Source organism: Cinclus cinclus, chromosome 20, assembly GCF_963662255.1.
Source record: "Cinclus cinclus chromosome 20, bCinCin1.1, whole genome shotgun sequence".
Classification (NCBI taxonomy): domain Eukaryota; kingdom Metazoa; phylum Chordata; class Aves; order Passeriformes; family Cinclidae; genus Cinclus; species Cinclus cinclus.
The window spans coordinates 6,027,146-6,050,277 of record NC_085065.1 but is presented as its reverse complement, the minus strand read 5'-3'; the positions used below and the strand labels follow the sequence as shown (position 1 = coordinate 6,050,277).

General features: G+C 44.3%; 1 protein-coding gene across 3 annotated transcripts in view; it reads left to right on the top strand.

The window, feature by feature from the left end:
• The first annotated feature begins 342 nt into the window (after positions 1-342).
• The window catches only part of TMEM94 (transmembrane protein 94), a 35,532-nt gene continuing 12,742 nt past the window's right edge, over positions 343-23,132 (top strand). For 2 of the 3 annotated variants that reach the window (XM_062505990.1, XM_062505989.1), the window contains exons 1-15: positions 343-396; positions 7,084-7,203; positions 7,874-8,001; positions 8,593-8,729; positions 9,387-9,583; positions 10,201-10,352; positions 10,609-10,711; positions 11,007-11,093; positions 11,657-11,773; positions 15,480-15,536; positions 17,371-17,475; positions 18,079-18,231; positions 18,480-18,689; positions 18,858-19,173; positions 19,908-20,081. In XM_062505990.1, the coding sequence (XP_062361974.1) occupies positions 343-396; positions 7,084-7,203; positions 7,874-8,001; positions 8,593-8,729; positions 9,387-9,583; positions 10,201-10,352; positions 10,609-10,711; positions 11,007-11,093; positions 11,657-11,773; positions 15,480-15,536; positions 17,371-17,475; positions 18,079-18,231; positions 18,480-18,689; positions 18,858-19,173; positions 19,908-20,081 (2,110 nt within the window). Of the gene's footprint in view, positions 397-7,083; positions 7,204-7,873; positions 8,002-8,592; positions 8,730-9,386; positions 9,584-10,200; positions 10,353-10,608; positions 10,712-11,006; positions 11,094-11,656; positions 11,774-15,479; positions 15,537-17,370; positions 17,476-18,078; positions 18,244-18,479; positions 18,690-18,857; positions 19,174-19,907; positions 20,082-23,132 lie in introns of all 3 variants that reach the window. The other variant, XM_062505988.1, reaches the window with a different exon arrangement.

Below are 23,132 nucleotides of genomic sequence, written 5' to 3'. Positions count from 1 at the left end.
CCTCACTGTGCTGGCTCCATATGATGAATGAACCATTCTCACAGACATCTGGTGCTATCCTGGGCAAACTTTCTTCCCTCTCTGCTTTTTTCTCCCCCTCTTTCCATCCCTCATCCTCCCTCATCCCCCACCCCCATCTGCTGCCTCCTTGCTGGATCTGCAGCGTGACTGGGAACAGGCTGAATTAATCAGCACACTGGTGCTTCACTCTGCTGCTTCTGTCTCATTCTCTGCAGCGCTGGGCTCTGCACAGTCTTGCTCCCTCTCCCTCTCTGCTCTCTCATTTTTGGAGAGCAGCAGCAGTGCAAGTTGCTGGGGAAGTGGTGCAGGAATTTAGCCCAGATGCTCTTCAAGCAGGCTGATCTCTGGATCCCCCACCAAGGCAAATGTCACAAAGTAAGTTCCTCTCCCTTAACATTTAATTTCAAAATGGCTTTCCCTGGCTCTCTCCCCAGTCTGCATCCTTCCTGATGTGATGGGGCATGAAGATCTTTGAGGTTTTTTGGGGAAGGAGGTTATGGCAGGACATGAAACAGAGAATGATGATTTTAGCTAGGGAATAGCTCGTTTTTGGCAGTGACAGGGAAAAGAAACTGTTTTAAACTGCAGTTTTAACCCCAGGACCAATAGGAAGATACATACAGGATTTTAGCTGCTGGGTCCTGCTTTGCTGCCCCTCTACCTCATGGCTTAAATTTGTCTGTTGCTTCTGTAGGCTCTGATGTGTAAGTGTTGAACCTCCTCATTTATGTCTGTGGGATCTGTCTGGCAGTGCCAGACTGGATCACTGTTTTAGTCCCCAAAGTCTTCAGCTGAAGAAGTGGGGATGGGAAGGAAACTATCAAGGGGATGAAAGATGAACTGAAGTTCTGTGGATTTCTGAGCATTGCTGGACTCTGAGAGGGGATTAGCATTCCCTGGAGGGAGCTCTGCCCTGGCATAGAGCACTGCTGCATGTTGAAGCCAGGATAAATACAGACCCCTAACTGCTCTCTGAACTTGGAGGAGTAATGCAGCTGGCTAAATTACAGTAATTAAAGCTTAATAATTATATAGTGCTTCAAAGCACTGCATAAACTGTGTCTCATCCTGCCAGCAGCCTGGTGGGACAGGTAACTGTGGTTGGGGGTTTGCTGCTCCAAACAGGTCTGAAGGGACGGACTGAGCAATGTACAATTCCAAACTGGGCTGTTCCCTGGAGAGAAGCAAAGTGCTGGGCTTTGTATTACCTGTGTAGAAGGGTTGATTGTGCCTATTGGCATCTTTATGGAGAGCATGAGGTGTTTTATGGAGAGCATGAGGTGTGGATGTTGTTGCGTGGATTGAAATGGACTCTGTGCACAGCAAAGTGCAGCAGTGATTCAGGCTGGTGAGCGCTGCTTTGGCCACGTCTCAGAGCTCTGTGCTCCTGCAGCTCTGTCTTTTTGCAGGGGGAATCTGCAGGCCCTATTAGTGAGCTTCAGAGCATCCACCCTGGAGCCTCTGCTGGCACCCAGTTACCCAGCTGGGGGGTTCTTTTGTCCAGGGGCAGTGGGAGAGCTGGGCTGCCTTTCATCCTGGGCTGCAGGTGGGGAGGAGACAGTTGCTGCCTATTGCTCTGTCCATTAACTTGGGCACTGCTGTGCTGAAGACCCTGCTTGTTTCACTTGATTTGAGACCACCAACAGCTAAGCTGAGCCTGCCAAGCTCACATCAGGTGCATTCAAACCAAGTTTAATAGCTGTGTTCCTCATGCCTTCTGGTGCTTTTCCCAGCATGTCCATGTTTAAAGGCAGTGGTTCCCACAGAGCCATGGTCTGCTTGAGCTGCCTTAATTGTGCAGATATCAACATACATTTATTTTTCCTGAGCTTTCCAGTAGTGTTCAGGTGGACTGGTGAATGTTATAATCTTCACAATTACAGCAGTTGGTGAGGAGTTGGTAGCCCCATCACAGAATGAGAAATTAAGGCACAGAGGAGTATCTGATTTTCCCAGTGTCATACAGAAGCCAGTGGCAGAAGAAATTAGAGAATCCAGCTGTCCTGACAGTCAAAGTCAAAAGTCCTGACTGTCTTAGTCAAAAGTTCATCCCATGGAGTAGGAATGTGTAGGGGGGATGATTGATGTAGCCTGGGTCACTAGAGAAACATTCTTGCCTTGACTCAGGGATCTGATGTCTTAGGAAGAGTAGACAGGGGAGCACCAAGGAAGACAAGAAAGCAAGACTGGAACCAAGTATGGGATAAGAAAGGGAAGTTTCTGCCCAGACTGATTGATGGATTGGCCCTGCTGGTTCCATCTGTGTCACTATGTAGCAGGGCTGAGCCATTTCAGGCAGTCTGAGCACTAAATCAGCAGCTGCAGGTGTACAGGAGCTGTAGCATCCTGATAGGTGATTTGCTTTAGAACAAGAATAAATCCTGCTCTAGCTGCTGTGTGAAATGCTACCCCAAGAAATTGTGTGCTGTCATGTATTTGGTGTCTGTCATCCTCTCTGATCAGACCCCAAACCCCCACTTTGTGCCATATTGTGACTTATCCTAAATAAAAATCCAGCTTACAGTAATAAATGCAAATATATTTGGTGGAGTTACTCCTTATCGTGTGTTTTTGAACCTGTGAATAATGCTTACATTTCAGGAGGTGTAATCCCTGAAGTAGATTAATTGCCTGCAAAGTGTCATTGTTAAATTAAAAACTGTCTTCTTTTTCTGCTAAGGAATGCAAAATAGCTCTCAAGAAAAGAACATTCTGCTGCCCAGTTTCCCACCTCCAACTGTTCAGATCTGAAAGGCAATTGTGTAGAGGTGTTACAAAAGGAGCCTAGTGAGTGCAGCCTGGAAAGAGGGAAACAGTCTGACAACTGCCTTGCAGGGGTTTTCCACCACTCTGATTCAGAGGGTGGATCTGCAGTCTATGAGAATTGAAACTTGTAGCAAATATTTTGTATTCTGTTCATTTATTTGTTTAAAGAGTCTTTGTAAAGGCAGTTACACTCAAGTGTACAGCAGTCTCGGTGAGAATTCCTTATTCTTCAAGAGACTGAATCCACAGAGGATGGAGGATGACTCAACCCACTTTGCTCTGGAAAGCAAGGAATATATTTGTGTTCCTGTATTAAAAAAAATATTTGGCACATATTATATCAACATTTACTGGTACAACAAATAAATATGCTACTAGGGATGTGTAATGGCTGTGAGAAAATATAAGAGGACTTAAATATACTAATATTTTGTGCCATTTGTCTGTACACATCCTGGGCTCTACTTCTTTGTTCCTCTGTAAAGAAGCTGCAAGACCTCTGTCTTTAATGAGGTAGCAGAGAGTGTGAGATGGCTGATAAACTTTTAAGGTTAATTTTAAATGGTTCTATGTGTAAAAGAGCAAGATATGAATTTTAGGAAGAGAGCTCAGTGGTGAATTTGTGTGAGGATATGAAGGTGGGCTGCAGGAAGCAGACATGGGTAGGTGGTGTTGCTCGAGAACAACTTCACGTTGTAGGAGGAAAAATCAGAAAATAACCACATTTTTCCTACCTATCAGCCTGAAAATGCACCTACAACCCCTGAGGAAGTCAAAGAATGTATTTGCCATGAGCCAGGCAAGGCTATGGATTTAAACAAGCTCCTGGGTATTTGACAACTTATTTATCCCTGTCAAGCTGTGGAGGGTAAACTGGAGGGACAATGCAATGAAAAATTTCTAGATTCTGTGACTCCTCATCTCCTGCCTCTGAGCTGCTTCTTGTTTCCTTCCTGAAGAGCCAAACCAGCTCCTAACCCTGGGCATTTGCAAGATCTATCTGATTCCCTTTCCCTAATGTTTTCAGGCAAGCTAAACAGTAATTTAACATGTAGAATATTTACTGTGCGTGGAGAAATTCACACATCTTTTCATGTTCCCATCCAGTCCACACCTCAGCACGTTCATTGCCTCTAGAAAATAAAATCACACGCACAAAGGACGTGTCCTGCACTGTTTTTCCCCTAAGAGCCGTCCCGTAGATCACAACTCTTGAGAGCCCAGATCCCATCCCAAAGCAGAAGGATGCAGTCATGCCCTTTTCACCTGGCTCCAGCTGTGCCTCTCACACTGAGGCTGGGCTGGCCAGGGCAGGGCTCAGCTCCAGAGGAGCCCTAAGTGCACTTCGAGGTTCCTGTGCTCTCCAGGGCAAAGGAGGAAGCCACTGCTCCTTTTGTCCGTAGGACTTTTGCCTTTAGGCACAGGCAAAAGGGAAGCACAGCCTTTTAAAATGCCTCCTGGTACCCATCAGGGGTTTGCTTTCACTGTAACCTGGAATTTACTGTCTGCTCTTTCTTTGTTGTTCTTCAGAGGAAACCCTGTGCTAAGGCAGCTGGGTGGGAAGGTGTCTTGCTGTTTGTGTTTGGACCGGAAAATTAGCTGCTTTCTCTTTGTAACTTCCCAAAGCAAAGATGTGAATGTTGAGGGTTTTTATTAATGAACTGATGCCTCCTGTGAATGGCTTCTTCACCCTGGGGTGCTCGCTTCCTGGTCTGTGGCAGGAAGAGCACTTGCAGCTGATGAAAGAGTGGAAAGATCCCTCTGGGACAGCTTCAGAGAGCCTGGGTTTGCCAAGGGTTCGCTTAAGGGCATTTGAAAAATGCCTTGTTACCAGTTAATGGCTTTGCAGGGCAGCTTCTGTTGCATAAACCTGGAGCTGCCCCTTGCCAGGAGCTCAGGGTGGCTCTTCTTGCCTGTCCCTCATTTGGGTCCCAGGCTCTTGCCCTTCACCCACAGCAGCTTACCTGATGCCCCCAGCAGCCCTCCCTTGCAGCGTTTGTTTACCGACTGGCTCTGCCTCCTTTGCCAAATACTCCATGTTCTAAGTGTCAGGATGGGTGTTTAACAATCCCTGCCCTTCCTCTTCCCCAGCCCTGCCACACTGCACTTGTCCTTTGTCACCTGCTACAGCCACGTTCCTTTGTGGCTGCCCTTATCTTGTCTGACACTGTGCCAAACCGGTGGCTCCTGTGTAAAGTCTGGAACAGGTGTGCAAGTGTTTCAGGAACCTTTTTTGATTATCTCTGGGTTTGCTGCCTTTTTGTGCTCACTGCCTGCTGAGCTATGGCAGTTTCTCTTTCCAGGCACTGTGTGACTGTAGTAGATGTTGGCATTAAGTGCAGCTTTCCTCTCATTTCTTCTGTAGCTCCTGATGTATCCATTGGAACTAGCTCAGTGTCTAAGCAGACTTTGCTTTTCAGTTCAGGTCCCTATTATTTTTGTTGCCTTTTGTTCTGTGTATTTTATTTATCTGCCTGCTTTCCCCGTGTTGGAGAAGGTTTTTTTTTCCTGTGGACACCTTGCTCTGCCCCAGACAGGCAGCAGTCAGACAAGAGAGAGAACCCTGATTGTCCTTTGCTCAGTGTTGCTCTCAGACACTCCTGTTTGCAGCACTCTGTGGTGCAGCAGCATGGCTGGTGCCAGCTCCACTGCCATCTTCTCCTCTGGGAGTCTTTGAGACACTCCTGCGTTTAGTCCTGTGCTGATGTTACCTGGGCTGCTTCCAAGAACAGCACAGAACTGCTTCCTCTATTCCTACAACTAACACAGACAATGAAAACTGCAGCAGGATTATTTTTAGTTCTGTAAAAGTGCAGCTAAAGCAGCATTGCTGGACTTTGCCTGGACAGAATTTGCTGTTTCACATTGTCCTTCACAGGTGGGGAGAGTGTGTGTGTGTGTGGTAGATGATATTTGAAAGGGAATTTATGTTCTATTCCTCAACACTGTGTTGCAGTTTTGGATTGGACCATCAGTGCAAATGAGTCTGAAGTCCAAGATTAGTTTCCAGTAAATGTTCATCATGAAACCATGCAGTTAAGGAACAGGAAGAACAGATCAGAGCCAAGCTGCACTTGCAGAGTTGGGTGTGTGCTGGCAGCTCCTGAGGAGCAGAACTGCTGCAGTTTGAGACCACAGTGGGTTTGGCAGGGCTGGGAAGAGCTACGAGAACAGGAAGAGCTGCAGCTCCTGACTGAGCCCTGGGCTGTGTCACACTGCTGGGGACAGCAGGGACAAACTTTCCTGCGTGTTTGTGTTCAGTAGTTCTGTACTCTGGGCACAGTATGACACACGTGAACATTTCCAACATGCAGGATATCCTGTGTGCTGTGCATGCTCACTGTGTTTGTATTAAAACATGAAATGCCCATGAGAACTTTTATTTAGCAGTTCCCTGCTGTAGCCCTCTCATGGACACCTCCCTGCTCTTCCCTGTTGAGTAGCTGTCAGTGATGTGGTGCAATCTGTGATTTGAAAGAAAGGAAAGTACTTATGCTCCTGGCCCAGAAATGCAGGTGTTTACCCTACTTTATTGTTATCAGCATCTTATGGCAGCATTTTCCATATGGTACACTCCTGGGATGGGTCCTTTGGGACTGCTGCCTCTTTGCTGAGCACTGAGGGAACGGTGCTGTGAACTCTGTGCTTCCTGCAAATCCAAATGTCTCCCTCGCAGTTCAGCTTTTAAAACTCCAGTGTTTGCTCTTGTAAAAGGAGGAGTTGATGACAGGGTCATGTCTGGTCCTGAACTGATCCACAGCCTAGCATTTAAATCTGGGAGCTTCTGCATCAAAGTAGATGCAGGACTCACAAACAAAAATCTGTAGCAAGCACTTGTGGAAATTGGACTGCTCGTGTTTTAAATTGCAGATGTTCTGCTACTTAGTCTTTACTATTGTTAGGAAAATTCATCCTGTATCATTAAAATTTTACCATAACTGTGTTCTGTTGTCTCTTGAAGCTGATACCAGTTCAAGCCTGCATAACTTCTGTTTGTACTGTCCTCAGCCTCTACTGATTAGATCTTGTTTCACAGAAATGACTTGGTATTGTGCTTTGATAAAGTGTTTATCAGCACAGTCAGGACTGGTTTGTTTACCTGATACTATCTAAGTGCTCTAATCCCAGCCAACAGTCACAAGTTCACAGGAGGGAAGATTATTTCAGAAAAATGAAGAATCAGACTGGTGATGATGAGTGCAGGGCATTCACAGTCACATGCTCTGTCAGCCACCAGGAAAAAGCCTAAAAGGAAAATAAGGAAGCACTAACCAGTTTATTTTTCTGGCACCTCAGGATGAGATGACCTCAAGTTTGGGCCTTACCACAAAGAAAGCCCTCACGATCCTGAGAGACCAATTGTCAGCACTGCTGGAGGGGCATCAGAAGGAACGGAAAAAAGGGACCTCATGGAAGGTGAGGCACCAAATAGCACAAGTTGGGCACTTGGTCTTCCCTTCTCAAAATAAAGACGAGGGCTAAACAGAAGTTGGCTGCAATCCCTCCCCAAGTGTGCAGGTGTAGAAGTGCTAAAGTCCTTGGGAACAAAGCAAGGAATCTACCCACAGGTGAGTTTTTGTCAGCACTTCTCTCCTGGATGCCAGAGCTCAGTTGGAGAATGCCTCTTGCCCTGTGAAGGATCTCAGGACTTCAACAGCCACTAAGGGCACTGAGCTTAGAGGGTCCATCTCAGGTGGAGATAAAGAGCTGTGAAGCTCAAAGGCTCCCCTTGTCCATCATGTTTTCCTAGCATGTGTGTCGAATACAAAGTGCCAGTGTTTATGCACAGTGCTTAAAAGTGTTCCTTGGTTGGTCAGTGACAATGGGATAGCCTGGCACAGAAGCCTTTTCATTTTTCCAGTCAAGACAAAAGCAGAGAGTGTTCACCCAGACTCACCAGCTGAATATCCATTGGTGCTGAAGGATTCACACAGTGGGTCTGAGATCCTCTGTGTCATGTTCAGGGGTCTTGCAAAGTTCTGTTCTCCCTGGAGAACCAGCTGCTGTCTTCACCCTTTCTCATTCTGCTTTTCCAAATGTCTGGCTCTGTATTCCATGAGTGCTGACTGCTGCTCTCCCTTTGCAGGAGGTGTGGAGGAGCAGTTTCCTGTACCATGGTAACCGCTGCTCCTGCTTCCACTGGCCTGGTGCATCTCTGATGCTGCTGGCAGTGCTGTTGCTACTGTGCTGCTATGGGAGCCAGCCACAAGGGAGGTGAGCAAAGCTTCCTGTGCTGCTGAACTGAAGCAAGGTGGTGGTTTAGCATCATCTTAGTACTGGCTGTGATTGACGTAAGTGTTGTCCCTCAGTCTGTCTGGATATCTAGGTATCAGCATACTCACACTGGTAATTTCCTATCAGTCCTTTTAACAGAACTTCAGCCAACTTCATTCTACTTCTAATACACCCAGAAAGTGTTCTATGGAGAGACTGAGGGTTGTTGTTTTTTTTTTTTTTCTACAGCATTCCTAGATCTTTAAAACTCCTAAGGCATTATCATAGTTAGGAAATATTTTGAAACTGGAGAAATTAGTGGCTCATGGGAGAAGTTAGTGTTCTATACATGCCTTGACCATATTTGTAAATTATTTTTTAATTGAGATAGGTCCTTTCAGACTTCTCTGGTGTCATTATTCTAAAGAAGAAGTGTGATCATGCTTTTCTTTTTGAGCCATAAATCTGTGAGATTTGGGAATAAACAACCAGGCAGTTGTATGTTTATCTTTGTGGGTGTCTGGCAGTGTATTCTGCTCATTTACTCAAACCTCATCTGCATTCTGCTTCCTCCTGTTTTGCTGTGTGAAGCCAAGGTGCTGAGATAGTCAATGCACTGGCACTCTTTCTCCTGCTGCTCTTGGATCTTCTCATGATCGGGCGTCAAGAGAGGCTGAAGTGCAGGGAGGTGGAGAGGAGGCTTCAGACCATTGTTGATAAGATAAACGGTGAGGTCTCCTTCATCTGTCCCATTTTTACTTGTGTTTTCCACCCATTGAACCTTTCCCCAAACCTGATCACATGCATTCCTAATTAAGCTTGCTAACCTTCCCCTGTGTTGCACAGAAACAGGCTGTGGGAAGTGTGTTCTCCTCATGCCTGTCCTGTAAAATAGTTATTTTGAGCTGTCATGTGGCCATGTGCTTCCAAGCTGTGTGTTAGCAGGTGGGTGTCTGTTATGGCTGTGCTTTGGAGTAATTCAAATCCTCATATCCTTATAAAAATATCTGCCTTGCAGCAGATGAGGAGGGGAGAACACATGGGGTTGTACCACAACACAGAGCAGAAGGAAATAAATTGCTGAAGGAAATAAATTGCTGTGCATGGGCATTGTCTCAACAAGGGCTTTGGGCCCTGAGGGGGCAATTCATGTCAGTGGGCAGTTTTAAGGACAGCCTTTAGCTTTTCTGGTGTACAGGTTTTTAAATGACTGTTTAGCTGTTAATGCTGGGTGGAAAGAGAAGGGAAAAGCCATCAAAGAGGAAGAGGGAGCTGATAAAAGATCATGGGAATGGGCTGAGCTTAGCACTGGGGAACTTATAACCACTACAGGATGTAAATCCAGAATTGTTACCACTTCATTCTTTTGCACTTTGTGCTTTCAGATACACTTGGCAAAGAGGTGAAATGGCCAGACTCCATGTACCCTGACCTTCACATGCCTTATGCCCCATCCTGGTCCCTTCACTGGGCCTACAGGGATGGGCATCTTGTCAACCTGCCCGTGAGCCTCTTGGTAGAAGGAGATGTTGTTGCTTTGAGGCCAGGCCAGGAGTCATTTGCTTCTCTGAGAGGGATTAAGGTAACCTGCTTGTCTAATTTCCCTGGCCAGTAACAATATATTTCCCAGGTTTTTCTTGCTAATACTTTAATTCTCAGAGTACAGATTATTGGAGTGTTTGGTTTCTTCTGACCTTGAAAATAACTTGGAAATTCCAGTTCAGTCAAGGATGGTGCATAGTTAGCCAGGCTGCATCATGAACTTCCAAACCCACTGGACAGGAGACACTAATGTTATACAAAAGCACCGTATTTCCTCCTCTCTCAGGTCAAGGGGAAAATGTAATGTGCTGCTAAATATAAGTGGAGTGAATCTATCCAGTAGGATAATATGACATACAAACCTTGTCCTTTATCCTGCTTTTTATGTGCAGAAATAAAGTTTGTCTGCTTTGACCTTCTCCTTACTACTGATTTATTATACAAGAAGGTAATATAAAATACCTGGTGTAGAAGTAAATTAACCACTCACAAGATCTATACAAAGATTTTACTACTTGAAGAAGGTTGGGAAAAGTTTAAAGCTTCAAATTTACCTTTGGTGGTTTTAATTGTAACTTTCACTCCAAATGCCAATTCTCATGAAACAACCAGATGTGCTTGAATACAAACCTTTGGGCTCTCTGACCTTTCTTTTAGGATGATGAACACATAGTTCTGGAGCCTGGAGATCTGTTTCCACCTTTCTCACCCCCACCCTCCCCAAGGGGAGAAGTGAAGAAGGGACCTCAGAATCCTCAGCTCTATCGTCTCTTCCGTGTACTGAAGACCCCAATAATTGATAATGTCAGGTGGGTTAAATGCAGGGCACAGTGCTGCCTTCCTGCTGAGCAGGTGAAGAGACCTGAGGAGTTTGCTTGGCAGCACTGCAAATTTACACTGCCAAGTGCTATTACTGTAGATGTTGGCTTCTCTTTTGACAGCCCTCCCTCATAGCATAGGCTGAGCACAGTGTTCTAATCAGGTCTGCTAGGAGGTTTATATCCAAGGAGAGTGAAGGGTTATGGTCTTGGCTGCTGAAATTTCAAGCTGTTTTCTGTTTTTTAGGTGGTGCCTGGAAATGGCTCTGTCACGGCCTGTGACAGCCCTGGATAATGAGAGGTTCACTGTGCAGTCAGTGATGCTGAAATATGCTGTCCCTATTGTGCTGGTAGGTCTCATTCCAAGCCTTTGTCCTTGAGAATAGCCATGTTTTGTCAACAAATCTGAAGAATTTGCAGTCATCAGCAGGAACTTGTGGCCAGGCTTGCTCATGCAGCTGACTCTGTGTGAACCTTGGGCACTTCAGAGATGCTGAGCTACGTAACCATGAGAGTGGAGGGAGGAACTGCAGCAGCAGATCAAAAATATATTTTTCATACTTAACCCAGGGCTGACAAAGGCACTGAAAATACCTTCCCTGCAAGTGCCAGTAGGTAGGTGACAGTGTCATCTCTGAATTGCAGGCTGGATTCCTGATCACCAATGCCGTGCGCTTCATTTTCCAAGCTCCTGGAATTGCTTCCTGGCAGTACACTCTTCTTCAGCTGCAGGTAAAGGAGAGCACTGAGCATCACTGCACCTCCTCCCCAGAGCACCACCAAGATGAATTCCTTCCTTAATTGAGGGACTTAATTCATCCTATGCAGCATTCTGTGCTTCCTGGATCTGGAAGCGTGCTGGATCCAGGAGGATTCAGTGGAGAAGGACAACAGAACTTCCCTGGCCATTCCTTACAGACTCAACTTTAAATGTTTTGCTCTCTCATTTGCCATGTATGTGTGTATCTATACATCTATCTATCTATATATCTATATCTCTATCTATTTCTCTATATCTCTTATCTATATATATGTATCGTATCCTTTGCCTTTAAACTCATTAGAGTTTATGCCAAATTCAGCAGGAAAAACAGCTGCAAGTTGGTGTGATTGATTCATTGCCTCCTTCATTAAACAGCCCTGAGGTGTGCACTGTTTGGCATTGCTTCCAGTCTCCTTCCTTCTTGCCCTGGTCTTTTATCTTTATCCTCTCACTGTGGTAGAAAAGATGTCATTTGAGAGGTTCTGACTTCTTGTCTCTGTTCTTGTTGGTGATCACAGGTTGTTTTTTTCAGGTGAATGGTGTCTTACCCATCCTTCCATTGCTCTTTCCTGTCCTATGGATTCTTGCTACAGCCTTTGGAGAAGCCAGAGTATTGGCCCAGATGAGCAAGGCCTCCTCCTCCTCACTGGTAGGTTTCTCTCTAGATCAAACCATTGCAGAGACAAGGGCAGGAGATGAAAAGGTTCTGTGAAGTGAGCACATTTGATTCAGCACATGTGTCCACATAATTGTAAAACCTTGTTGGATCTTTGGTTGTCCCAGCTGTGCCCTCTCCCTGGAGTACAATAGTAGTTCTTTAATTTTTTCAACCTCTCTACAGATATCCCAAGGTGATAGGAAGCTCTGGTGATTCCATAAAACTCCTCAAGGCATGCACTTTCTGTCAGATAAATACAATTTGTCAGAGGGGTCAACGTGGAGATACATGCCCTGTGGTGGCTGTAAATTGCCAAGTGTAGGAAGGAATGTGAAGGAATGAGATGCATCATATCCTCTGCAATGCCCTGTGGGCTGAACCATCCTTTCCTGAGGCTCTGGGGCTTTGTTTGCAGGCATGGCCTTTGAGTAGAGTACCCTAGAGGGAGTTAAGAGCAGTTTCTGGTGGTTGTGCTGGTTTGAGGAGTGAAGTTTGGTGGTCTGATGGGATGTGATCCTGAGCTGGATGTGCTGTTGCACGTCCCTTCTTTTGTCCTGGTGGCAGTGCTGGTGAGATGCACTGAGCTATGTTTGTCTTCTGTGCTGATTTCTGTTACTGGGACAGAGTTTCTCCCTCCTTCTTGCCCTTCCTTGGCCTCTGTGGCCCTGGGTCTGTGTTTTCTATGCTTTTCTCTCAAGTTGAACATGACTAAGCTGCCCCTGTCTTGGGAGGAAGGACATGTTACAGTAGCAGTTGCACCTTTAGAATCTCTTCTCAGTGTTTTGCCACTTTACCTTTCCTACCCATTCTCAGCATCACTTGGTTTATACTTTTGAAACCTCCCTCTTTCCCTTCACAATTCACAATTCAGCTGGGAAAGGCCAGAGCTCCTTGGCTTCCTTGCATCATCATTCTCAATGTTCCCATTTGCCCTCTCACTCATACTTGCACTTTCCTTTTTTTCTTTCCTGTCTGCTCCTTTTTCTTGTCCAGGCAACTCTGTCTGTCCAGCCAGCTCTTTCTATGGCATCTCACACATGATCCTCCATCCTTGCTGCTGCAGAACAGCTGCTGTGATGTGCCTTGGTCACTCACCCTGACCAGGGCAGTCACTTGGCCTCTCTATTTCTCTCCTTCCTTGTCTCTTTGTTCAAAATGCAGCAGGTAAGACCCTTCTCCTCTCCAATCACTTGGCCTACTTGGTGGTAACTTGGCCACTTCTCCATCTTCTTCCCCTTCCTATCATGTTCAAGCTGTTTGATTCCCAGTTTTTCAAGGCCAAAGGTGACCCTTGTGACTGATTGAAAGGTCACAAATCAGTGCCCCCCTAAACAAATCTGTGCCTCAAGTTTCATTACTACAGTTGGACTGCAGCAACATTCCTTTTATAAAGGAATTTACTGTTGCTTTGAAAATATTTGTACTGCCTTTGTTAGGTTGTCTCGTAATTATTTACCTTCACTGCTAAAAATGGACATTCTGTGTTAGTAGGAATTTCTGCAGTATCTGATTTCCAGCCCTTGGAAAATTTACATCTTTTGTCACCTAGATTTAAGAGCAAAGATCACATCAATCAAAATTCTGGTCTGTTGCAACTACTCACATTCCTTTTTACCATATCTGGTTAAGTAAACAGTTCAAGCACCTTGAGGCACTATAGGCATATTTTCCAAACCTCTAATCTTTCTCTTGGCATTGCTCTTGGCTTTCTCCACTGTTTCGGGACCACTGTAGGGTTATGAATCTCAGACCCCACAAAATATTCCAGTAATAGCTGTGCTTCTGATAAATTTCAGAATGATTTGGACTTCCTGCTCTGTGTTCCCTTGTTAGTACAACAAAGGATCCCATCAGATCTTTCAGCCACTGCTTTAAAAGGCCAGGCTTTGTTCAGCTGCAGTTACTGCTTTCTGAGAATCCTCATCCTGTAATCCAGCCTTCACTTTTGCACCTAAATACACAGCCTTAGTTTTGTGCCTGTTGGGATACACGTTTTTGCATATTGCCCAAGCAGTCCATATTGTTCAGTGACAGTGGTCTGTCCTCTTTGCATTGCACCCTGCCCTAAACTTTATATCCTTTACAGTCTCTATCACTAATGTGTTGTTTTTAGTTTTCTCTCAGGCTATTAACAAAATACCCAGATTTGTCCCTGCTTGAGCTCATAACACGTTATTGCAAATAATTTCTGTTCCATTTAGAGATAGTCTGTTTCTAATATATCTGACATGGGCCCTATTACCTTGTTATTTTCATTAGAAAACTAGTCAAGCATTTAGAATCTAGTCAAATTACCAAATAGTCTATGTCAAAAGCAGTACTTTTATCAGTCAAATCTGTAATTTTGTAAAAAAATATAATAGTTTGAGGAGATTTGCTGCTCATATAGTTGTGGTGTTTGGCACTGATTGTATTATTCCACTTCTTTTTTTTTTTTTTTAATTGAGTCTCATATTAGCTGCTCTTTTTTTCTGTCTGCAATCAAACTCTGTCTGGGGTCCTGTGGTAACTTGGATGGTTCTCCTTCCCTTTTTGGGCATTGGCACCACTTCCATTGAACTGGGACTTAATCCATAGTTCAAGCCTTGTGCAAAATCAGCAGTAACAGTCATTGTCCAGGCCTGCTAATTTAACATATTTACTTTCAGTAGCTGGTGTTGGAATGGAAAATATTTCATAGTTATCATATGGTATGATTGTATCATTGAATAAGGAATAGCAATATTTATTTAACACGTCTGCCTTGCCTACAATGTTCATTTGCAATTTCACTGTCTTTAACAAGCAGTGGTCTGTTTTTAATTACCTACTGGTACACTTTTCCTTATTTTTATGTTAATTCTTCCTTCTGTTTTCGCTTTCACTCAAAACTGGTCTCTTATTTTTACTATGGGATTGTTGCTTTTTAAAATTGTAACAAAATTTTCTTAACCAGTTCCTAATTATCCTTTGTAGTTCTCAGTTTAAATGATTTCTGGCAGATTTCTCTTGGCTTTTTTCAGCTTTGTTAAACTGATCCTTTTTCAAGTGACAGATATATGCCCTATTATTTGGGCACATATATGTAATTGCCATGTTCACTTTTGGTTATGAATAGACTTAAATTTAAACTTTTTCAAAATTACATTTAGTGTGGAATACCCTTGTACTGGATGCAAAAATTCTGAGTTAATGAATTTCTCAGTGTGATTCCAAGAGCACCATGGTGGTGCCCTGCTATAATTTCTTTTCATTTCCTATCCACATCCCTTTCACATCACCTCATTCCTCTGTGTCCATTGTGTTCCAGGCACCTGCTTTTCCAACCCCTCTTCCAGCTCCCTTCCTGTAACTGACCCATATAAGTTAAAATCAGATCACTCAATCCTGTCTCTTTCTGACTAAAAATAACCACCCAGAAAGAGCCTTCTCTGGCTCTAATTGCTGTTATTTTCTCTGTAGACATTTAGGTAATGACTGTGTGTTCCTCTGTGATGTACAGCACCAAGCACTTTGCCTGTGCTTCACAAGTAGATAAAACCAGAGTCCATTAAAGACTTAATTGCTTTGATGAGTTATCAGTCTGCCTTGGTACAGTGATTCCCACAGAGCAGGACTCCTGCTTTCTCCTCCCTGAAGGCACATCCTGAGGGAGGGATGTTCCTCATGGCACATTTCTGAGCACAATTATAGTAACTGGTCTCTTCTCTTGCTGCAGCTTGCTAAGTTTTCAGAGGACACTCTCAGCAGCTACACAGAGATGGTATCTTCTCAGGTACTATTATTATGAATTGTTTTCCTCCATCTTCACTGCAGAACTTCATGATATCCTTTCCCTTCCTCTCTGATCTGCTTGTTGCTAGACCCTTTTTACTTGTGTCAGTTGTCCATTGTCACTCATTTGTTGCTTTAATTTGCTGTGCATGCAGGTTGCATGTCTTCCCCTCTGCCTCCCCATGTAAATACTGCTGTGCTGACCAGAGATGGAGGTGACCTCAATACTGAGTCCACTTGTGCTTTTCTGAATAATGCAAATGGTTGAAAATCAACGTTTTCTATCCTGGAGACAGTACCTCTTCTAAGTCCTGTTCCAGAAGTAAAATAAACTTTGTGTGGTGTGTGTCTGAAAGAAGGGAAGTATTTTGCTTGTACCAGAAAAACCTTGTTCAAGCCAAAACTAAAACCCAGAGGGAATGGTGGTCACCACCTAGACCAAACTGCAGAGGGGACCATGGGATGTTCAGGCTTTTTAAAAGTCTGATCCTGCTCCATAGGCTTCTTATCAGGCTTAAGCACATTACTGGTGCTTCCAAAGCTGGGGCAATTGAACGTTCAGGAGCCCTTTTTCTAGGGAAGGAACTGCTCTGGCCCCTCTATAAATTACATCATCCAGATTAAACAGGTTGGTAGAGGAAAGATACTTCTCTGTCTAATCTGGTGTTAAGATTCCCCTTTCTGTAAGGAGACAGATGGAGTCCAGGAGCGATTAAAGATCCCTAGGTATGTTAAGAATCAACTCCTGTCTCCTTGCTCCCAGTCACTCAGAGGAATGCACATGGGTGCACACATGTGTTTCCTTTGCTGAATATTTTGTTGCCTTTCTGTACCAGTTCATCATTTAGCTGAGATGTTTTTCAGGTATTAAAGTGGATTGGTTTTAGCTGACCTACCCTGTTGGGAAGATCTGTTTCTTTCCTTTTGTAACATTTTTTCTTAGAAGAAACTGATTTAATTAAGAGCTTTATTTTTTTTACTTGGTGATAGCTGTGGATTGTTTTGCATTTGAGTTTACTGCTGTATTAACCATTAGGATCCAGGGAATATGATTTGAGGAGCTTAGGGGGAAGTGCTCTGCAGTCACAGTATTCCAGAAAAACAGCTAAAAAGCAGTAAAATAGCACAGTAATTCAATCCTGGTTTTACTGGCTTTAGGATTGCCAGAAGAAAACACACAGCTCTGGTGCTTGGATTGATCCAGACTCCCTCTGAAACATGTTTGTGTGGAAAATGAAGGGTGCCAACTGGACATTTTAGTTTTGCAAAATATCCCCTTCTTTGCAATTACATTGTAATTGTTCCATTACAATTCTTTTGTAAGGATGGAGTAGTCATGGCACCTTGGCTTTGTTTCAGATGTTATCATTGCCTCAGTAAGTAACCTTGGGCAAGTCCCCTCACCACAGGGACCCCATCCTTTACCTGATTTGCAGCATGGTGGTAGGAAACCAAAGACCTCAAACTCCACAATCCAAAGGGTTGAGTTACTTCAGGATAAAAATACCAAGAGGTGACAACTGGTCCACTCAAAATGAACTCCAGAATTCATTTCTGTGTTTTTGGGTAGACAAGAGGTAGTTTAAGTGGATTCTCAATTCAACAATCAGACTGACTGTTAGCAATCAGTGGAAAGGGGAAGAAATGCTTTTCCCTGGAGAACACCAGCACTGTATCAGGTAACAGGTTCCCACAGGGAGTGATGTCAGTCTTACAGTGTATCCCTGTGTTGAAAGTGAAGGCAGGTAATGTCACACGCCCTTTTTTCCTTCTCTCCTGTCATCTCCCACTGAATGAGTCTCTAACTGGCTGATGTCCTCTGCTTCCCTCCTCAGGAAATGATCCGCTGTATCTGGAGCCACTTCCTCTGTGTTTTAAAAGGCAAATCCCCAACTCTGAGCTTCACTTCCAGCTTGCTCCACAGTCTGGGATCTGTCACTGTGAGTATTGTTGGGTTGTCAGAAAGAGGAGCCCTGTGAGGATGCTTCATGTGCATCATTCATACCATTCTTCCCTGAGCACAGACTGTTTGCAGTCAGTTCACTGTGCTGGAATTAGAAACCCTTCAGGCACCTGTCTTTGTAGAAGGGTTTATAACTGTCTTGTCATGTCCAAGTACATTTACAGGCTAAAACAATAGTTTGAGATACTCTGTGACATCTGACAGGATGTCTGTATTTTCCAGTTCTGGTTCTGGTCAAATTACACTCTTGATTCCTGTGCAAGAACCAGCTGGTTTGGGTCCTGGTAAGGTATTAGCTGGTGAAATGGGCTGAGTGGTTACTTCCTTCCCTTGGTCTTCATACCTAATTTTGTAATATGCTGAAGTAAAATGGGTGTTAAACAATATTGTTAGAGCAAGGCATTACTGGATTTCTTGGAGTGTTATTAGGTACAATTTCTTAAGAGAGAAAGTTGATGAAGGAGAGACTTGTCTATCCTCCCATGTGTTTTTTAAAGTCATGATATTTACAACTGTGCATGAACACTGAGATGTTTTCACTAAGATTTTGCTTTCTTGGGGGTGTTGTGGGATGTTCTAGGTGCTCTGCTGTGTAGACAAGCAGGGGATTCTTTCCTGGCCAAACCCCAGCCCAGAGACTGTTCTGTTCTTCAGTGGGAAGGTGGAACCACCTCATGACAGCCATGAAGACCTGACTGATGAGCTCTCCACACGTTCCTTCTGCCATCCTGAGGTGGAAGATGAGGTGAGTGATCCCTAGTCCATTATGCAGTGTGTTGGCTGCAGTTGTAGTTTGACTGACACACAATATGATATTATAGAGGGGCCTTGTAGAGAAGTCCTGTGCCATAATTCTTTGCTTAAAGATGAAGAGGCAAGCGAGGATCCTTTCCTGCAGGAGTCCTGAAGCAGCAGGTGAATCAGCAGTGCCTTGTGTTCAACCCCTGAATCACCACCCTTCCCTCTGTTGGTCTCCCACAGCCCCATGAAAGAGATGCTTTGCTCTCTGGCCCACTGGCAGATACAGTGCACATGGCCAATGAACAAGAGAGGAACAACTGGTCTGGTGATGCTCCAAAGGCTCCTGAAGCCTCTGCCCACCGAAAGCCAAACAGCAGAAGCAAACATCCCTCTGGATCCAACGTGAGCTTTAGCAAGGACACAGAGGGTGGAGAGGAGGAACATACTCAGGTAAGACTTACTGGAGGGCCACACAAGTAGGCTTTTGTGGAGCTGTAACACAAACTCAAACCCATAGAATCCCCACTGTTGGGGAATTTAACTGGGAATTCACTGCAGGATTCTAGCTCAAGCTGTATTCGTTGTAACCAACTACAATTTCTCTGTCTGTTGGACCAGGTTGTTGGAGACAGCGAGGTGTTGGCTTGTGAGGCTGAAGACTTTGTGTGTGACTACCACCTGGAGATGCTCAGCCTGTCCCAAGACCAGCAAAACCCCTCCTGCATCCAGTTTGATGACTCCAACTGGCACATGCACCTGAATTCCCTCAAGCCTCTGGGCCTGAACGTGCTGCTCAACCTGTGCAACGCCGGCGTGACCGAGCGGCTGTGCCGCTTCTCCGACCACCTCTGCAACATCGCCCTGCAGGAGACTCACAGTGCTGTGCTGCCTGTCCACGTGCCCTGGGGCCTCTGTGAGCTTGCCAGGCTGATAGGTGAGGAGGAACTGGATGAACAGACACAGAGGAATCAGAGCTGTCCATAGACACTTAATCCTTAGAGAGCATGAGAATATTTCCCCAGTCCCGTTTGCTGAGGAGGTGGAAATACAGAGCTGACTCTGTTGTTTGGTTGCCAAAAGAGTTTATTAAAGAGATGGCTTTTGGCAAGTTCTGACATTGTCAGCGCTATCCAAGGAACAAATGTCATTGAGGATAGTGCCAGCCAACCCTGGCTAGGCTTCATACTCTTCTGGTGTGAGTCTGCCAGTCTCATCAGGAGACAAAGAATACCTGCTAATGAACAGTTAACTGGCCTGTCTTTACAGTAGGGCTTTAGAGGGAGTTTGGGGACAAATGATGTACCTCAGCTCATTTTACAGATGGGAAAATGAAGGCTTAGGGGTACTAAGAGGTTAGAGGTAAACACTAAGATTAAAACATGGAAACTTGAACTCACTTCTGTGCCTGTCCTGTGATGTCACAGTTACTCTCATCGGTGAACAAGAGCATGAGCACTTTAATTACTAATCTAGGCCTTTTGAGTGTTTTTCATCCTAGATCTTGAGCCATATTTACATAGATGCACAGTAAGCACAGCTTACCTACCATTGGCTGGGGAGGTGTCAGAATGAGCACAGGCAAAGTGAGTGGCATGGAAGCAGGAGAAGGGACTTTTCTTCTGCATTGATTAGAGCCTGATTTTCCTCCTCCTTGTGTTCATGTTTCAGGTTTCACACCAGGTGCTAAAGATCTTTTCAAGCAGGAGAACTATTTGGCTTTGTACCGCTTGCCAAGTGATGAGATGGTTAAGGAAACCATCCTGGGGAAGCTTTCATCCATCACCAAGAGGAGACCCCCCCTGAGCCACATGATTAACCTGTTTGTGAAGGACACCACTACCAGTAAGGCTACCTCTTTCTCTGGGCATACTTTTGGCACAGGGTGAACTTTTCCTCAGAGAGCCCAGAAAATGTCAGGCTGGAAGAGCCTGGAGTCCCTGTGGGGTGATGTCCATGGCCAGTGCAGATATGATTAACAAACTTCAGTGATCATCTGTGGTATATATATATGTGTATATATATATATATATTTATATATATACTCAGTATATATATATATATATATATATATACACTGAGGGGGCCTTGACTCACTCCAGAATCATAAATAATTTTTAAAAAATAACTTAGCACATAGTAGACCTGTTTTCTGGGAACAAATGGCAGTGCAGAGCATGGTATGGGTTTATTGAGCTTGTAATAGACTTCATGATGGTAGGGAAGCTAATACTGCACAGGGTTGAGTATCACTCTGGGTTTTAGTTAATAATGCTCATCCTTCTGGTAAATCATAAACCAATATATTTGTGAGTTGTCTTGTGTATTACATTACACACTCCTGTATTGCATACTAATAAGAAATCACAGAACTCTTATGCAAGCTCCCAGTGACCATGAATATAAATTTGAAGCCATGCAGACTTCCCCACTCTTTGTACTCCTTCCTACTCTCATAGGAATGGGCTAGGATGGAAAGGATGTACAGCTGGTTGAGGTCTTAAAGCACCTCAGAAAGATTTAACAGCTTGCCTGTCAGAGCTCTTGGTCTCTTTGTAATTCCTTAAATTGACTGAACTTGGCTCTCTAGAGTTGCAATATGTTCAATATTGAATCTGAAATATGATCATTGTGCTGGCCAGAGTTTTACCAGGTTAACTGTCTTCTCTCACCCGCTTTTTAAATTTTTGTCTTAATCTGTGAAGCAGCTTTTTCATTTGTTCTGATTGCTGCTATCTTACCTTTGTAAGTAGGCATTATTTTGATGCTGAGATTTTTAGTGTAGAGAAAAAAAATCCTTTAATGTTGCCTCATTTCAACTCCTTATCCTCACTTTTAAACGGTTTAGGTTAGAGCCTGGAGCTCAGACGAATAGGTGTGACCTGGATTATGCTGTCTAGAGTAAATTCTAAGAGGAATTCTGCCAGTTGGGTTTAGTTAACCATTGGAACACCTCTCACACAATAGTCTTATCCCTTGAAATTTCCTAAAATACAGCCATTTTAGAACCAGAAATACTGGATTGTGCAGATAACATTGGGTGAAGTCAAACGGGCTGTGTTTATGCAGAAGTCAGACCAGATGATCATAATTTACCTCTCTCCACACATTATTTGTGAATAAACCTTTGAATCCACCCACTCCCATGACATACTGCAGTCAAAGCAAGATACATAAATTCTACAGCTGTAGCAGAAATAGGAGGCAGCTTATCTGTATGTTCCCTTACTATTCCATTGAAATACATGTCTCACCATCTGGCAGTGTTCATCTCTGATCCTTAGTAACCACATGGAAATGAGGAGCTCACTGGCATCTTCCAGGGAGTAAAACAGCTTGATGCCATCTCTTCCTTCCTTTGCTGGAGCTGCACTCCTCCATCCCTTTTGATCTGTCTCATTGGCTCAGCTGGAGCAGTTTGGTTCTTTCCAATGAGTCCCAACAGCCATGAATGGCTGCTCATTCCCCCTGCCCTATTAATTCGTTTTTTCCCCTTTTGCCAGAGAAATCCTGGCCTGAGAGTTCATGATTTGGGAAGAGAAAGGACTGAGCACATTTTACTGGCAAGGACAGCTCAGTGAACTTGCAATTTATAGTGTCTGCAGTCGCTGCCACTTTCCCCTTAGCAGGACTGTGGTGTGGGATTCTGGTGGGAATGAATGGAAAATGGATTGCAGTTGCTCTCAGGCATGAATGTGGGTACATCTGTGCATGTGGTCATTGCAAGCTCTTGCTTTGTATCCAGGACATAGGTTTTGCATGGATAAACATCTCTTGTTCCCTCTTTCCAAGCAAGGACATCTGACCTTAGGAGCAAGGTGGGAAAGATTAGGTGTTTATACAATAAAATTAATCAGAGCTCTGCACAAATGCTCCTTTGTGTCCCTGAGACAGGCTCCTTCTTTCACACACAACTCTTATTCATCTTGGGGGTTTGTTATGCTGAAAACTTGGCTTGTGATGACTATTTATAGCAAAAGCAGAGAGCTGCTATGTTTTGGAAAATCCTCTGGTGTTCCTGAAGGTCCCTGCCTGGTTTGTGTTGAGGGGATATTCTTGGCTCTGGATTTCACCAGCCAGTGTGAGCATTAGCAGTCAGCAGCAATGCCTGCGAGAAGCCTTTGGGCTCATTTTACTTGCCAGTGGGGTTTTTTGTGTGTTTTGTTGTGGTTTTTTTTGTTGTTTTTTGTTTTCTTTTTCATTAGCTCAGCTTTGAAGAGGTTGGGGGCAAAGTCACAGAGCAGCTGGAGGAGGGAACGGAGATTCTGTGTGCAGGAAATGTCAACGAGTCAATACAAATGAGAGGGAGCAGAAGGTGTGGAGGGGAGGCAGGCCCACATCCCTGAACTTGTGTCCTGTGTCTGGAACCTGCATCAGGGATGTCGCACACCTCTGAGAAAAACTTTTTAATACCTCTGACTACAAGAGGGAATAAGAGATTTTGAATCTGTATTAAAAACTAAAATAGAGGGAGAAAAGAAAACAGGACAAGCTGTGGTGTCTGTTGATGCTCAATTCTTCCCTAAAGACAACATGAGTTACTTTTTCAGAGTCTCTTGTGTTGAACTTCTGACCCATCCTGATTTAACACATTTTCAGGGTGAAAATATGAAGCAGGCTGTTATCTGGCAGGTCACACTGTCAAATTATCTTCTGCTACTCGAATGAAAAGTATTCAAGAATAGCTCTTACCCTTTAGTTCCACATCTGGCCTAAAAATGAATGCACTTTGCAGTGTAGGCAGACTTTGATCCCCAAAGGCTCATCATTGCTGCTTGTACTTTCATGACAAGAGGCACAAAGGAATTTCTCTTCTTCTGCTCTGTGGGATGCAGGAGCAAGGTACTACCCCACCTTTATAGGAGCAGGATTGATAAACTGGGTTAGGGGAGAATA